Here is a 16,924-nt window from a genome sequence, read left to right as displayed (position 1 = left end):
GGGAAGGTGGAGGTGCTGGTGAACAGCGTCAGAGAGTGTGAACACTACACCACCCGCAGCCTCACACTCAAGGTACACATACACACACACACACACACACACACACACACACACACACACACACACACACACACACACACACACACACACACACACACAAACACACTCTCTCTTTCTCTCTCTCTCTTTCTCTCTCTCAAACACACACACACACACACACACACACACACACACACACACACACACACACACACACACACACACACACACACACACACACACACTCTCTTTCTCTTTCTCTCTCTCTCTCTCTCTCACACACACACACACACTCTCTTTCTCTCTCTCTCTTTCTCTCTCTCTCTCACACACACACACACACACACACACACACACACACACACACACACACACACACACACACACACACACACACACACACACACACACACACACACACACACACACACACACACACACACACACACACAAACACACTCTCTCTTTCTCTCTCTCTCTTTCTCTCTCTCAAACACACACACACACACACACACACACACACACACACACACACACACACACACACACACACACTCTCTTTCTCTTTCTCTCTCTCTCTCTCTCTCTCACACACACACACACACTCTCTTTCTCTCTCTCTCTTTCTCTCTCTCTCTCACACACACACACACACACACACACACACACACACACACACACACACACACACACACACACACACACACACACACACACACACACACACACACACACACACACACACACACACACACACACACACACACACAGGGCGAGGGTTGAACTGTGAAGCCTAGTCCTAGTATACATTTTAAACAGTTCTTCAGACATCTATGTTTCTGGGGGATTTTTTCCAATATTTTAATAATCTTTTTAAAAAACATTTTGTGGACCATTTATATAATTTTCCTCCAAATATTTTCACTTTTGTTGTTGTTGACATTTTACCATTTTAATCAATTTTTCTGGAATCTTCTTTTAGATGTTTCACACATGCTTACATGTTATCGTCTTGCAGCAGATAAAAAGTCTCTGTGTTTCTTCGTCTGTTGTGTGTTGGTGTGTGTTGGTGTGTGTTGGTGTGTGTTGGTGTGTGCAGAGTGGGAATCAGACCCGGGACCTGCAGCACTTCTGGTACACGTCGTGGCCTGACCACAAGACGCCCGACTCCACGCTGCCGCTGCTGCAGCTGATGGGAGACGTGGAGGACCAGAGGGCGGCGGCCATCTTGGGACCCGTCATCGTGCACTGCAGGTACAGAGAGAAAAAACATGGATGCAGAGATGGCAAAAGTACACACATGCTTTACTCAAGTAGAACTACAGATACTCGTGTTTAAAAATACTCTGGTGAAAGTAGAAGTACTGACTAAACTTCTTTACTCAAGTGAAAGTAAAGAGGCTTTGAAATGTACTTCAGTAAAAAGTACCCATAACTCCCAGCTGTTTTAAAGAGTACCTGACCTCCCTTTATATTAATAGAACAATAATGTCATTGTTAACTAATGAATGTTTCCATGGTGAACAACGGCAACATGACAACGTTTCCATTGGTCCCTCTTCTTTAGAGAAGACCAGGAAATGATGGATACACGGATCGTGTTCAAATCAATAGGCACGCAATGACTCTAAATAATAATGATCACGCCACCAAACACACATTCAGACTAAAGGAACCAGCCTGTTTGGAAAATGAGAGAAGTAGAAAGTACAGGTATTTGTGTTCAACATGTAAGAAGTAGAAAGTACAGGTATTTGAGTTCAACATGTAAGAAGTAGAAAGTACAGGTATTTGAGTTCAACATGTAAGAAGTAGAAAGTACAGGTATTTGAGTTCAACATGTGAGAAGTAGAAAGTACAGGTATTTGAGTTCAACATGTAAGAAGTAGAAAGTACAGGTATTTGAGTTCAACATGTAAGAAGTAGAAAGTACAGGTATTTGAGTTCAACATGTGAGAAGTAGAAAGTACAGGTATTTGAGTTCAACATGTAAGAAGTAGAAAGTACAGGTATTTGAGTTCAACATGTGAGAAGTAGAAAGTACAGGTATTTGAGTTCAACATGTGAGAAGTAGAAAGTACAGGTATTTGAGTTCAACATGTAAGAAGTAGAAAGTACAGGTATTTGAGTTCAACATGTAAGAAGTAGAAAGTACAGGTATTTGTGTTCAACATGTAAGAAGTAGAAAGTACAGGTATTTGGGTTCAACATGTAAGAATTAGAAAGTACAGGTATTTGTGTTCAACATGTAAGAAGTAGAAAGTACAGGTATTTGAGTTCAACATGTAAGAAGTAGAAAGTACAGGTATTTGAGTTCAACATGTAAGAAGTAGAAAGTACAGGTATTTGTGTTCAACATGTAAGAAGTAGAAAGTACAGGTATTAGTGTTCAACATGTAAGAAGTAAAAGTACAGGTATTTGAGTTCAACATGTAAGAAGTAGAAAGTACAGGTATTTGGGTTCAACATGTAAGAAGTAGAAAGTACAGGTATTTGAGTTCAACATGTAAGAAGTAGAAAGTACAGGTATTAGTGTTCAACATGTAAGAAGTAGAAAGTACAGGTATTAGTGTTCAACATGTAAGAAGTAAAAGTACAGGTATTAGTGTTCAACATGTAAGAAGTAAAAGTACAGGTATTTGAGTTCAACATGTAAGAAGTATAAAGTACAGGTATTTGGGTTCAACATGTAAGAAGTAGAAAGTACAGGTATTAGTGTTCAACATGTAAGAAGTAGAAAGTACAGGTATTAGTGTTCAACATGTAAGAAGTAGAAAGTACAGGTATTAGTGTTCAACATGTAAGAAGTAAAAGTACAGGTATTAGTGTTCAACATGTAAGAAGTAGAAAGTACAGGTATTAGTGTTCAACATGTAAGAAGTATAAAGTACAGGTATTTGGGTTCAACATGTAAGAAGTATAAAGTACAGGTATTTGAGTTCAACATGTAAGAAGTAGAAAGTACAGGTATTTGAGTTCAACATGTAAGAAGTAGAAAGTACAGGTATTAGTGTTCAACATGTAAGAAGTAGAAAGTACAGGTATTAGTGTTCAACATGTAAGAAGTAGAAAGTACAGGTATTAGTGTTCAACATGTAAGAAGTAGAAAGTACAGGTATTAGTGTTCAACATGTAAGAAGTAAAAGTACACCCAATGGGCCCAATGAAGTCACGGATTGATACGGAAGTTGTAGTACCTCCGTTTGGCCACTAGGAATATTCTCCTCAGAGTCCGGAGTACTTCCTGGGGGCTTGAGAGAAACATGGGAACTCTACTACTGTAAGGTACTTGCAAATTACTACATTACCCACAATCCTTTGCTTCGCTCTGCAGCGCCGGGATTGGACGGACCGGATGCTTCATTGCCACGACGATAGGTTGTCGACAGCTGCAGCTGGAGGGCTTCGTCGACGTGCTGAGTATCACCTGCCGCCTGCGAGCAGACAGGTAACACACACACAAAACACACTGTTTTTAAAACCACAACTAAAGATAGGAGTTTACCTAACATTTTATTTAAATTTTCTAAATATCTTAGTGGTCTGTTTATGCAATTTTGTTGTACTTTGTCATTTTAACATATTTTCCACATATTTGTTGCATTTTTTCAGTCATTTTATTCCTATCTTCTTAGCACAATTTTCTGCATTTTTCCCCCCAAAAATTGTACATTTTTCGATAATTTTTTCACGGTTTTTCGGCATTTTTTGCAAAAAATTGTCAAATAAATCAGTTTTGTTTAAAAAAATCACATTAATAACGTGTGTGTGTGTGTGTGTGTGTGTGTGTGTGTGTGTGTGTGTGTGTGTGTGTGTGTGTGTGTGTGTGTGTGTGTGTGTGTGTGTGTGTGTGTGTGTGTGTGTGTGTGTGTGTGTGTGTGTGTGTGTGTGTGTGTGTGTGTGCAGAGGAGGTATGATTCAGACAGGTGAGCAGTACGAGTTCGTCCATCACGCTCTGAGTCTGTACGAGTCACGCCTCTCCGCAGAAACCGGCCAATGAGAGCGCAGCGCCACAGCAGGCGTCGGTTTGAACCAGGAATTGCTCTGACATAAAGCGAGTCATTTGTATAGCTTCACGATTGACGGACGACTCGGACAGCCAATCAGGAGCGATGTGGGCGGAGCCTGTTGAAGGGAAGATGGAAGCTAAATTCTGGAAAGGGGAATCTGTCCGTTCTTCTTCTTCTTCTCTGCCGTTTCTTCTTCGTGTTTTTTGGCGAGCGTTTCTTCAGAGGAGCTCAAAGACTCGCTTCTCTTTGGATCGTGTTTTTATTCACTAACCAGTATGTCCCGTTACCTTTTTTTTCCTGTCACGGAGACGTAGAAATAATAGTCTGAAGTCGATGGTTCAATAACACTGTTGTGTTTTATGTGTCTTATAGGGTTTCAAATGGTTTTATAATCGTGGTGTTCTGATATAACAATGGCTGTTGGTAAAATGACTGTTAGCTGGTTGCACCTTTGGTTACTCAACCATCAATGAACCAACATCTCCTCGCCGCTTTTGTGACATCTGCACTTCCTACGTTACTCCATGATTCACCTACGAAACGTTTTAAAGTCTATCCAGCACCATGATTTATCTATAAAGTCATTTTCATGGTTTCACAGGTCTAAAAACTACAAACTCATCCGAAATACTACATTTATCAAACTTACCCTGAAATTCTAGCTTGCTAACGAGCAAACACACTAATCTTGACCCTTGTGCCTTAATAGGGACATTTCTGGCTGTTTAATTTTACATTTTAAAAATAATTTTATTGATCAAAATTGTGAATTCAGCCCCGATAATAAGTGAATATCCAAAATGCAGCCTGCCGAAGCCAAAAAGGACAGAAAAGTCCCCATTAAAACCATTTATTTATTATCAAATGACCTCTTAATATCCTGCTCTGTATTATCCATCTACAGACCCTGCTCCTACATTTTACTTTTTACTTTTTTTCTTACATTTCTGCAGTAACGTATGAAATGCTGACGTCACAAATGGAGCTAACGTTAGCCATAGATCACTAGCGAAAAGCTAACACACCAATGTAAAGCTAATAACTTAATGCTAAGCTAGTTCTCGTAATACAGCAATCTCCATAGAGGCTAATGCTAGTTTTAGTAACTCAGTGTTCGTCTGCATTAATGTCAATAAATGGATGCTAAGCTATAAGCTCATGCTACTATTAGCTCGCTATGCTAATCAATATTGTTTTAAAAACAATTATATCTAGTATTTAACTGCTAAATAGTAATTTGTTAATTGTTTGTTACAACTATTTTATTTGTTTAAGTACAGCTCCCATAAGGTGTTTACTAATATGATGGGAGTTGTAGTTTTTAAATAATAAAACGTGTCTTTTATTTTAAATAATGGACACAAAATCAAGCTTTTAGAAAAACAAATGAATACATATATTATTAAAAAAAGATGGAGGCTAGTTAAGCCAATTACTCAGTCACAATTTATTTGATCAATCAATTAAATATAATTAATGAACTACATATTTTTGCTGAGAAATGTTGTGCTGCTAGTAGTTAGCCTTGTTTCCTGCTTTGACAATTATCCTGTTGTGTAATATTATATTGCTTTATACCAAAAAATGTGAAATTATTTACGTCACGATGGTGCAGTCATCTCATCGATGTGCTGTTGTAAAATCTAGTGTTACTTATGGTGTATCAAAGTAATAACAACTTTATTTTTATACTGTTTTTACATGTTTTTGATGTGTTTTAGCATTTGTCGACGCAAATTTGGGGGTACTAAACTCACCACATCTCTTAATCATGAATTTAACTGTCCAAAACTGCATATTTTAGAATAAAATGTGAAACAAAAATGGGGTGGTTCTTGTCAATTAACATTGTACAGTACATGTAAAAGTGCTATTAATGTGGGACGTCCTGTTTCCAATCCACGGATTACAAACAAACACGGAAAACTTGCTGCTAAAACTGGGACCATTTGGGAGCGTCAGGACCGCTGACGGACAGTAACCCAGAGAAACTTTAAAGACTCTTCTTTTTCTATGTATTTTTGTATTTATTCCTTTTTTCTTGTTATACAATCAAGAGTGTTTCTTCGTGTGTCTTCACGGGACCATCATCAACACAATTTCCCACTTCAATTAAGGATCGATTTCCAACCCAAAATGGTTCAAATTTGGCAAATACAGTGGTGCAGTGACCCTGAAGGCAGCATCTCCCCGGTCCAATGGGATTTCTAGATGTGATTTTGGGATTAATGCAGAAAACAATCTCTGTGGCAAACCACTGCTAATCTAAAGGAGGCTAATGTTGGGCTATGAATGAACTACAGCACGGTCACATGACTTCACGTCACCACCGCTAAGCTAAAGGAGGCTAATGTTGGGCTATAAAGGAACTACAGCACGGTCACATGACTTCACGTCACCACCGCTAAGCTAAAGGAGGCTAATGTTGGGCTATAAAGGAACTACAGCACGGTCACATGACTTCACGACACCACCGCTAAGCTAAAGGAGGCTAATGTTGGGCTATAAAGGAACTACAGCACGGTCACATGACTTCACGTCACCACCGCTAAGCTAAAGGTGGCTAATGTTGGGCTATAAAGGAACTACAGTACGGTCACATGACTTCACGTCACCACCGCTAAGCTAAAGGTGGCTAATGTTGGGCTATAAAGGAACTACAGCATGGTAACATGACTTCACGACACCACCGCTAAGCTAAAGGAGGCTAATGTTGGGCTATAAAGGAACTACAGCACGGTCACATGACTTCACGTCACCACCGCTAAGCTAAAGGAGGCTAATGTTGGGCTATAAAGGAACTACAGCACGGTCACATGACTTCACGTCACCACCGCTAAGCTAAAGGTGGCTAATGTTGGGCTATAAAGGAACTACAGCATGGTAACATGACTTCACGACACCACCGCTAAGCTAAAGGAGGCTAATGTTGGGCTATAAAGGAACTACAGCACGGTCACATGACTTCACGACACCACCGCTAAGCTAAAGGAGGCTAATGTTGGGCTATAAAGGAACTACAGCATGGTAACATGACTTCACGACACCACCGCTAAGCTAAAGGAGGCTAATGTTGACCTATAAAGGAACTACAGCACGGTCACATGACTTCACGTCACCACCGCTAAGCTAAAGGAGGCTAATGTTGGGCTATAAAGGAACTACAGCACGGTCCAAATTAACCAGAAAGAATGAATGCTAATCAATGCTACATTTTCTGTTAATAACAAGCTCAAGTTTTTTAGCTTCTGACCGCTATTTCTTAGCTATCCTGCAAATAGAGATGGTGGCACACTAGATAAAAACCAGAAAGTTTCATAAAAAATACAAACTGACTTCGTCTAAAAACCCATTTCCAATTTGAACTGCCTAAAACGTATATATCAATAAATGTGAGCTGTGTGTGGGTTAACAGCTCAGACCTGATGATACTTCCCGTGGGTTTTCACTGTATTACTAATGAACTTGAATGTTGTAGTCCGGAGCCACTGAGTAGTGCTGTTACCTCTCTATCTACTCTATAATCAAATATATATATTGTTACCTGTAATCTGAACATAAACACTGGACATAAAACACATTGACTCCTGTGGACTGACTGGAAAACAACACAAATCTGAATTTACTTTTTCTCGACAACTTTTGTATATTAAAAAACACATTTTGAGTCATACAATAATGACACCTGAACATCAGCAGGAGAGGACTCTTTAAAGTAGAGACACTACATACTGATATACACCTGAACATCAGCAGGAGAGGACTCTTTAAAGTAGAGACCCTACATACTGATATACACCTGAACATCAGCAGAGAGGACTCTTTAAAGTAGAGACACTACATACTGATATACACCTGAACATCAGCAGGAGAGGACTCTTTAAAGCAGAGACACTACATACTGATATACACCTGAACATCAGCAGTAGAGGACTCTTTAAAGTAGAGACACTACATACTGATATACACCTGAACATCAGCAGGAGAGGACTCTTTAAAGTAGAGACACTACATACTGATATACACCTGAACATCAGCAGGAGAGGACTCTTTAAAGTAGAGACACTACTTACTGATATACACCTGAACATCAGCAGGAGAGGACTCTTTAAAGTAGAGACACTACATACTGATATACACCTGAACATCAGGAGGAGAGGACTCTTTAAAGTAGAGACACTACATACTGATATACACCTGAACATCAGCAGGAGAGGACTCTTTAAAATAGAGACACTACATACTGATATACACCTGAACATCAGCAGGAGAGAACTCTTTAAAGTAGAGACACTACATACTGATATACACCTGAACATCAGCAGGAGAGGACTCTTTAAAGCCCCTGTCACACTGTCCCGAAATTGACACCCGATGGACACACAAATATGGAATTGTGAATTTCGCACGAAGGTGGCCCCGAACCACACACGAAGGCAACATTTACACTTACAACTGCAACGAAAGTAACACAAACAATTATGTTAAAGTATTATGATACTGTACTGATATTTTCCGACTTTGTTCTTTACTTTCTCCGTCTTTATGTAGAAGATATTAAGTTTTCTCCGTCATGTTGTTTCCATAGCAACAACAACTTCCTCGCCTTCAAAATAATATATTATATCCTTTTTAGTTTCACAGAACACAAATTGGGTTATTTACATAATATGTTTACATGATTTTGTTGTGCAATAAAACAACCAGATGGACACACGATAAAGGAAATGTTCAAATTCGGCTCTGATCGTAGCAACATCGGGCCATTCGGGCCAAATCTTTGTGATGCCAAAGATGTTGCCACCGCTCACGAAGTTGCTGCCGGAGCCTGAGAAACTTCACCGGCGGTCATACGATGGCTTAAGATGCCCTCACGAATGGCCCGATGTTGTTACGATCAGAGCCGAGTTTGAACATTTCCTTAATCGTGTGTCCATCGGGTGTCAATTTCGGGACAGTGTGACAGGGGCTTTAAGTAGAGACACTACATACTGATATACACCTACAAATGGGCATTATATTTGTACTCTTTAAGTAAAATATGCAATTAATTGTACTTTTATTGGGTTAATTACTTAAGTAAATATACTTGGTTACATTCCCCTTCTTGTATTTGTAATCAAATGGGAAATAATGGCTCTTTTAAACTGTGCTACAATAGTTTGAGTCACAGACATGATTCATGAAGGTTAATCTACTTCATCCCGTTTTAACTTTTGTTCCTAGAAACTTTATCATGTATCATAATAGAGGGACACAGAGAGGAGGGGGGGGGGGGGGGGGGGGGGGCAGGAAGGAAGGAAAGAGGTGTGGAGACTAAAAGTAGCTCCAATGAAACAAAGACTGTTGCAGTTTTTACTTTAAACGCTGCATAACACAAGAGTCTGACCTTTTATGGATCAGATTAACTAAAGAGAGCCACATCAGCAGGAGAGGACTCTTTAAAGTAGAAACACTACATACTGATATACACCTGAACATCAGCAGGAGAGGACTCTTTAAAGTAGAAACACTACATACTGATATACACCTGAACATCAGCAGGAGAGGACTCTTTAAAGTAGAGACACTACATACTGATATACACCTGAACATCAGCAGGAGAGGACTCTTTAAAGTAGAAACACTACATACTGATATACACCTGAACATCAGCAGGAGAGGACTCTTTAAAGTAGAGACACTACATACTGATATACACCTGAACATCAGCAGGAGAGGACTCTTTAAAATAGAAACACTACATACTGATATACACCTGGACATCAGCAGGAGAGGACTCTTTAAAGTAGAAACACTACATACTGATATACACCTGGACATCAGCAGGAGAGGACTCTTTAAAGTAGAGACACTAACTGATATACACCTGAACATCAGCAGGAGAGGACTCTTTAAAGTAGAGACACTACATACTGATATACACCTGAACATCAGCAGGAGAGGACTCTTTAAAGTAGAGACACTACATACTGATATACACCTGAACATCAGCAGGAGAGGACTCTTTAAAGTAGAGACACTACATACTGATATACACCTGAACATCAGCAGCAGAGGACTCTTTAAAGTAGAGACACTACATACTGATATACACCTGAACATCAGTAGCAGAGGACTCTTTAAAGTAGAGACACTACATACTGATATACACCTGAACATCAGCAGCAGAGGACTCTTTAAAGTAGAGACACTACATACTGATATACACCTGAAGATCAGCAGGAGAGGACTCTTTAAAGTAGAGACTCTACATACTGATATACACCTGAACATCAGCAGGAGAGGACTCTTTAAAGTAGAGTCACTACATACTGATATACACCTGAAGATCAGCAGGAGAGGACTCTTTAAAGTAGAGACTCTACATACTGATATACACCTGAACATCAGCAGGAGAGGACTCTTTAAAGTAGAGACACTACATACTGATATACACCTGAACATCAGCAGGAGAGGACTCTTTAAAGTAGAGACACTACATACTGATATACACCTGAACATCAGCAGGAGAGGACTCTTTAAAGTAGAGTAACTACATACTGATATACACCTGAAGATCAGCAGGAGAGGACTCTTTAAAGTAGAGACTCTACATACTGATATACACCTGAACATCAGCAGGAGAGAACTCTTTAAAGTAGAGACTCTACATACTGATACACACCTGAAGATCAGCAGGAGAGGACTGTTTAAAGTAGAGACACTACATACTGATATACACCTGAACATCAGCAGGAGAGAACTCTTTAAAGTAGAGACTCTACATACTGATACACACCTGCAGATCAGCAGGAGAGGACTCTTTAAAGTAGAAACACTACATACTGATATACACCTGAACATCAGCAGGAGAGGACTCTTTAAAGTAGAGACACTACATACTGATATACACCTGAACATCAGCAGGAGAGGACTCTTTAAAGTAGAGACTGTATATACTGATATACACCTGAACATCAGCAGGAGAGTACTCTTTAAAGTAGAGACACTATATACTGATATACACCTGAACATCAGCAGGAGAGGACTCTTTAAAGTAGAAACACTACATACTGATATACACCTGAACATCAGCAGGAGAGTACTCTTTAAAGTAGAGACACTATATACTGATATACACCTGAACATCAGCAGGAGAGGACTCTTTAAAGTAGAGACACTACATACTGATATACACCAGAACATCAACAGGAGAGGACTCTTTAAAGTAGAGACACTACATACTGATATACACCAGAACATCAACAGGAGAGGACTCTTTAAAGTAGAGACACTACATACTGATATACACCAGAACATCAGCAGGAGAGGACTCTTTAAAGTAGAGACACTACATACTGATATACACCTGAACATCAGCATGAGAGGACTCTTTAAAGTAGAGACACTACATACTGATATACACCTGAACATCAGCAGGAGAGGACTCTTTAAAGTAGAGACACTAAATACTGATATACACCTGAACATCAGCAGGAGAGGACTCTTTAAAGTAGAGACACTACATACTGATATACACCTGAACATCAGCAGGAGAGGACTCTTTAAAGTAGAAACACTACATACTGATATACACCTGAACATCAGCAGGAGAGGACTCTTTAAAGTAGAGACACTACATACTGATATACACCTGAACATCAGCAGGAGAGGACTCTTTAAAGTAGAGACACTATATACTGATATACACCTGAACATCAGCAGGAGAGTACTCTTTAAAGTAGAGACACTATATACTGATATACACCTGAACATCAGCAGGAGAGGACTCTTTAAAGTAGAAACACTACATACTGATATACACCTGAACATCAGCAGGAGAGTACTCTTTAAAGTAGAGACACTATATACTGATATACACCTGAACATCAGCATGAGAGTACTCTTTAAAGTAGAGACACTATATACTGATATACACCTGAACATCAGCAGGAGAGGACTCTTTAAAGTAGAGACACTACATACTGATATACACCAGAACATCAACAGGAGAGGACTCTTTAAAGTAGAGACACTACATACTGATATACACCTGGACATCAGCAGGAGAGGACTCTTTAAAGTAGAGACACTACATACTGATATACACCTGAACATCAGCAGGAGAGGACTCTTTAAAGTAGAGACACTACATACTGATATACACCTGAACATCAGCATGAGAGGACTCTTTAAAGTAGAGACACTACATACTGATATACACCTGAACATCAGCAGGAGAGGACTCTTTAAAGTAGAGACACTACATACTGATATACACCTGAACATCAGCAGGAGAGGACTCTTTAAAGTAGATACACTACATACTGATATACACCTGAACATCAGCAGGAGAGGACTCTTTAAAGTAGAGACACTACATACTGATATACACCTGAACATCAGCAGGAGAGGACTCTTTAAAGTAGAGACACTACATACTGATATACACCTGAACATCAGCAGGAGAGGACTCTTTAAAGTAGATACACTACATACTGATACCTGAACATCAGCAGGAGAGGACTCTTTAAAGTAGAGGCACTACATACTGGTATACTGTACACCTGAACATCAGCAGGAGAGGACTCTTTAAAGTAGAGACACTACATACTGATATACACCTGAACATCAGCAGGAGAGGACTCTTTAAAGTAGAGACACTACATACTGGTATACTGTACACCTGAACATCAGCAGGAGAGGACTCTTTAAAGTAGAGACACTACAAACTGATATACACCTGAACATCAGCAGGAGAGGACTCTTTAAAGTACAGACACTACATACTGATATACACCTGAACATCAGCAGGAGAGGACTCTTTAAAGTAGAGACACTACATACTGATATACACCTGAACATCAGCAGGAGAGAACTCTTTAAAGTAGAGACACTACATACTGATATACACCTGAACATCAGCAGGAGAGGACTCTTTAAGGTAGAGACACTACATACTGATATACACCTGAACATCAGCAGGAGAGGACTCTTTAAAGTAGAGACACTCCATACTGATATACACCTGAACATCAGCAGGAGAGGACTCTTTAAAGTAGAGACACTACATACTGATATACACCTGAACATCAGCAGGAGAGGACTCTTTAAAGTAGAGACACTACATACTGATATACACCTGAACATCAGCAGGAGAGGACTCTTTAAAGTAGAGACACTACATACTGATATACACCTGAACATCAGCAGGAGAGGACTCTTTAAAGTAGAGACACTACATACTGATATACACCTGAACATCAGCAGGAGAGGACTCTTTAAAGTAGAGACACTACATACTGATATACACCTGAACATCAGCAGGAGAGGACTCTTTAAAGTAGAGACACTACATACTGATATACACCTGAACATCAGCAGGAGAGGACTCTTTAAAGTAGAGACACTACATACTGATATACACCTGAACATCAGCAGGAGAGGACTCTTTAAAGTAGAGACTCTACATACTGATATACACCTGAACATCAGCAGGAGAGGACTCTTTAAAGTAGAGACACTACATACTGATATACACCTGAACATCAGCAGGAGAGGACTCTTTAAAGTAGAGACACTACATACTGATATACACCTGAACATCAGCAGGAGAGGACTCTTTAAAGTAGAGACACTACATACTGATATACACCTGAACATCAGCAGGAGAGGACTCTTTAAAGTAGAGACACTACATACTGATATACACCTGAACATCAGCAGGAGAGGACTCTTTAAAGTAGAGACACTACATACTGATATACACCTGAACATCAGCAGGAGAGGACTCTTTAAAGTAGAGACACTACATACTGATATACACCTGAACATCAGCAGGAGAGGACTCTTTAAAGTAGAGACTCTACATACTGATATACACCTGAACATCAGCAGGAGAGGACTCTTTAAAGTAGAGACACTACATACTGATATACACCTGAACATCAGCAGGAGAGGACTCTTTAAAGTAGAGACACTACATACTGATATACACCTGAACATCAGCAGGAGAGGACTCTTTAAAGTAGAGACACTACATACTGATATACACCTGAACATCAGCAGGAGAGGACTCTTTAAAGTAGAGACACTACATACTGATATACACCTGAACATCAGCAGGAGAGGACTCTTTAAAGTAGAGAGACTACATACTGATATACACCTGAACATCAGCAGGAGAGGACTCTTTAAAGTAGAGACACTACATACTGATATACACCTGAACATCAGCAGGAGAGGACTCTTTAAAGTAGAGACACTACTTACTGATATACACCTGAACATCAGCAGGAGAGTAAGTGAATAAATAAAACAACTAATTTGCATCAAACTCGTCTCTATTTTTAATTTTACCTGAAAGGTGCAGATACTTTTATTTATTTATAGCGGTCTTTCTTTCTTCTCCCAGTGTTTCAGAGCTGATGGAGGAAGTCCGTTAGTGACTCCAGCCGACACTATAGACTCTAACAGACAGGAAGACAGACAGGAAGACAGAGGGTGAGACAGGCAGGACAGAAAACAGAGGAAACTCTCAGACTGGATGTGAGTTGGACTCGACACGGAGAGGAGACGGACGACAGAGAGGACTTTAATCACACAGGGATTTATTCTGTTTCTAATTTAACCAACTCTATTTTTCACCAGGACGACGCTGAAGACTAACAAGGAATATTTCTTGCCGTTTATCGTGAATATAAACTTGTTTCCGACGCTCCGGCGCAGGATTATGGTGCGGTTTGAGGATCAAAATGCTGAGATGTAAAGTGTTCAGTTTCCTCTGGTTCTCCTCGCTGCTGCTGCTCAGGGTGAGGCGCTCATCTATTCAGACGCTTACGTTTCCTTCACTGTATTTTAGTTTCATTTTTACGTTTCGGTTAAAAATAAAAGCCGATTTCTTCCTTATTTTGTTCCGTAAAACATAAGAATTAATGTGAGACTTAAACAATGAAATTACTTTAAGTATCTTTTTCTGTCTCTTATGAGAAGTTTAGTCTCAATAAAGAAACACTTTTTTTATATTTCAATACATTCACTGAAATAAATAAAAACATAAAATAAACACCAATAATTAAGGCTTAAAAACTCAGGACATCACGTTACTTCAAATTCCCTTTGAAAAATACCATGAGATCAAACCAGTAAGAATTAACAAGTGAAAAAAGTAAAATAAAACCATTAAAAAAATGTATAATAACAAATGATACTAAGACCATAAGTAATCACAAGACACAAGTTACAAAAAAAACAACAAGTTTTGATTCTCCCAAATAATGATTATTATAATTAGTGACCTAAACATGGAGAACAAGGGGATTTATTTAAATAATTCATGGTGTCTGTTAATTAACTCTAGTTGTTGTCGTCATTTCCTCTTCCTGTCTGTCTCCTTATCAGAGACACACTTTCTTTATTGTGTCTTCTGCTTCTGGCAGAGGCGGGAAGTACATAAGTGCTTTGACTCAAGTACTGTTCTGAAGTACAATTTGAGGTTGGTGTACTTTTACTCCACTACATGTATTTAATACCTTTAGTTACTTCACAGATGTGGATGAATGATGTGAAATCTAATCAAGTGTTAAATCAGACTTTAGTTCCACCTGGAGTAAATCCACCAGCTACCCTGCAGTATACAAAGTCATTCAAACTAGCTGCAGCTTTACCAGCTTTGAGAACACTTTCATGATCAATCATTATAAAACATATCATATCTATTATTCTGAAATGGACCAATCTGCACAACGACTACTTTTACTGTCTTTCACTATATTTTGATGAGAATACTTTTCTACTTTCACTTGAGGAACATTTTGAATGCAGGACTTTTACTGTAACAGAGTATTCCTACACTCTGGTACTTCTACTTTTACTCAAGAACAAGATCTGAGTACTTCTACATTTACTGAAGTACAAGATCTGAGTACTTCTACTTTGACTCAAGTACAGGATCTGAGTACTTCTACATTTACTCAAGTACAAGACCTGAGTACTTCTACTTTTACTCAAGTACAAGATCTGAGTACTTCTACTTTTACTCAAGTACAATATCTGAGTACTTCTACTTTTACTCAAGTACAATATCTGAGTACTTTTACTCAAGTACAAGATCTGAGTACTTCTACTTTTACTCAAGTACATGATCTGAGTACTTCTACAGACGGTATATTTCTTTGCAGATAAACAACAAATCATTATTTTAATGTTTCCCAGATTCTATTTAAAAGTAGATTAGATTATTTATCGTATTGATGTAGTGAGAATGAATCGTAAATACTTACCCTGTAGAAAAAGGTATTTAAATAAACTTTCTTTTAATCATTTAGTCGTTCTTCAATACATCGTTGGGGAGTTTCATTTTTAACAAAATCATCACGTTATGCTGTCTCTGTTAGTTACATGGAGAAGAGGGGACACATGTTGATGTAGAAGAGACATGGAGAAGAGGGGGACACATGTTGATGTAGAAGAGACATGGAGAAGAGGGGACACATGTTGATGTAGAAGAGACATGAAGAAGAGGGGACACATGTTGATGTAGAAGAGACATGAAGAAGAGGGGACACATGTTGATGTAGAAGAGACATGAAGAAGAGGGGACACATGTTGATGTAGAAGAGACATGAAGAAGAGGGGACACATGTTGATGTAGAAGAGACATGAAGAAGAGGGGACACATGTTGATGTAGAAGAGACATGGAGAAGAGGGGACACATGTTGATGTAGAAGAGACATGTAGAAGAGGGGACACATGTTGATGTAGAAGAGACATGTAGAAGAGGGGACACATGTTGATGAAGAAGAGACATGAAGAAGAGGGGACACATGTTGATGTAGAAGAGACATGGAGAAGAGGGGACACATATTGATGAAGAAGAGACATAGAGAAGAGG

The 16,924-nt window shown here is 39.1% G+C and overlaps 2 protein-coding genes across 2 annotated transcripts in view; both read left to right on the top strand.

Moving 5' to 3' along the window:
* The first annotated feature begins 6 nt into the window (after window positions 1–6).
* Window positions 7–6,555, top strand: LOC307027028 (tyrosine-protein phosphatase non-receptor type 7-like). Its single transcript, XM_079695208.1, has 4 exons — window positions 7–72; window positions 1,139–1,293; window positions 3,374–3,487; window positions 3,946–6,555. The coding sequence occupies exons 2-4, from the start codon at window positions 1,232–1,234 to the stop codon at window positions 4,037–4,039; spliced, it is 270 nt and encodes an 89-aa protein (XP_079551334.1). The 5' UTR covers window positions 7–72; window positions 1,139–1,231; the 3' UTR covers window positions 4,040–6,555.
* An 8,016-nt stretch (window positions 6,556–14,571) lies between these two features.
* Window positions 14,572–16,924, top strand: part of LOC307027027 (receptor-type tyrosine-protein phosphatase beta-like) — a 16,959-nt gene continuing 14,606 nt past the window's right edge. The window contains exon 1 of the mRNA XM_079695207.1: window positions 14,572–14,842. Coding sequence (XP_079551333.1) covers window positions 14,786–14,842 — 57 coding nt within the window. The 5' untranslated portion in view covers window positions 14,572–14,785. The remainder of the gene's footprint in view (window positions 14,843–16,924) is intronic.

Source organism: Notothenia rossii (genome assembly GCF_949606895.1).
Source record: "Notothenia rossii genome assembly, contig: scaffold_402, whole genome shotgun sequence".
NCBI classification, from domain to species: Eukaryota; Metazoa; Chordata; class Actinopteri; order Perciformes; family Nototheniidae; genus Notothenia; species Notothenia rossii.
Note: the sequence above shows the minus strand (reverse complement) of the source record. Positions and strands in the feature narration are given on the sequence as shown.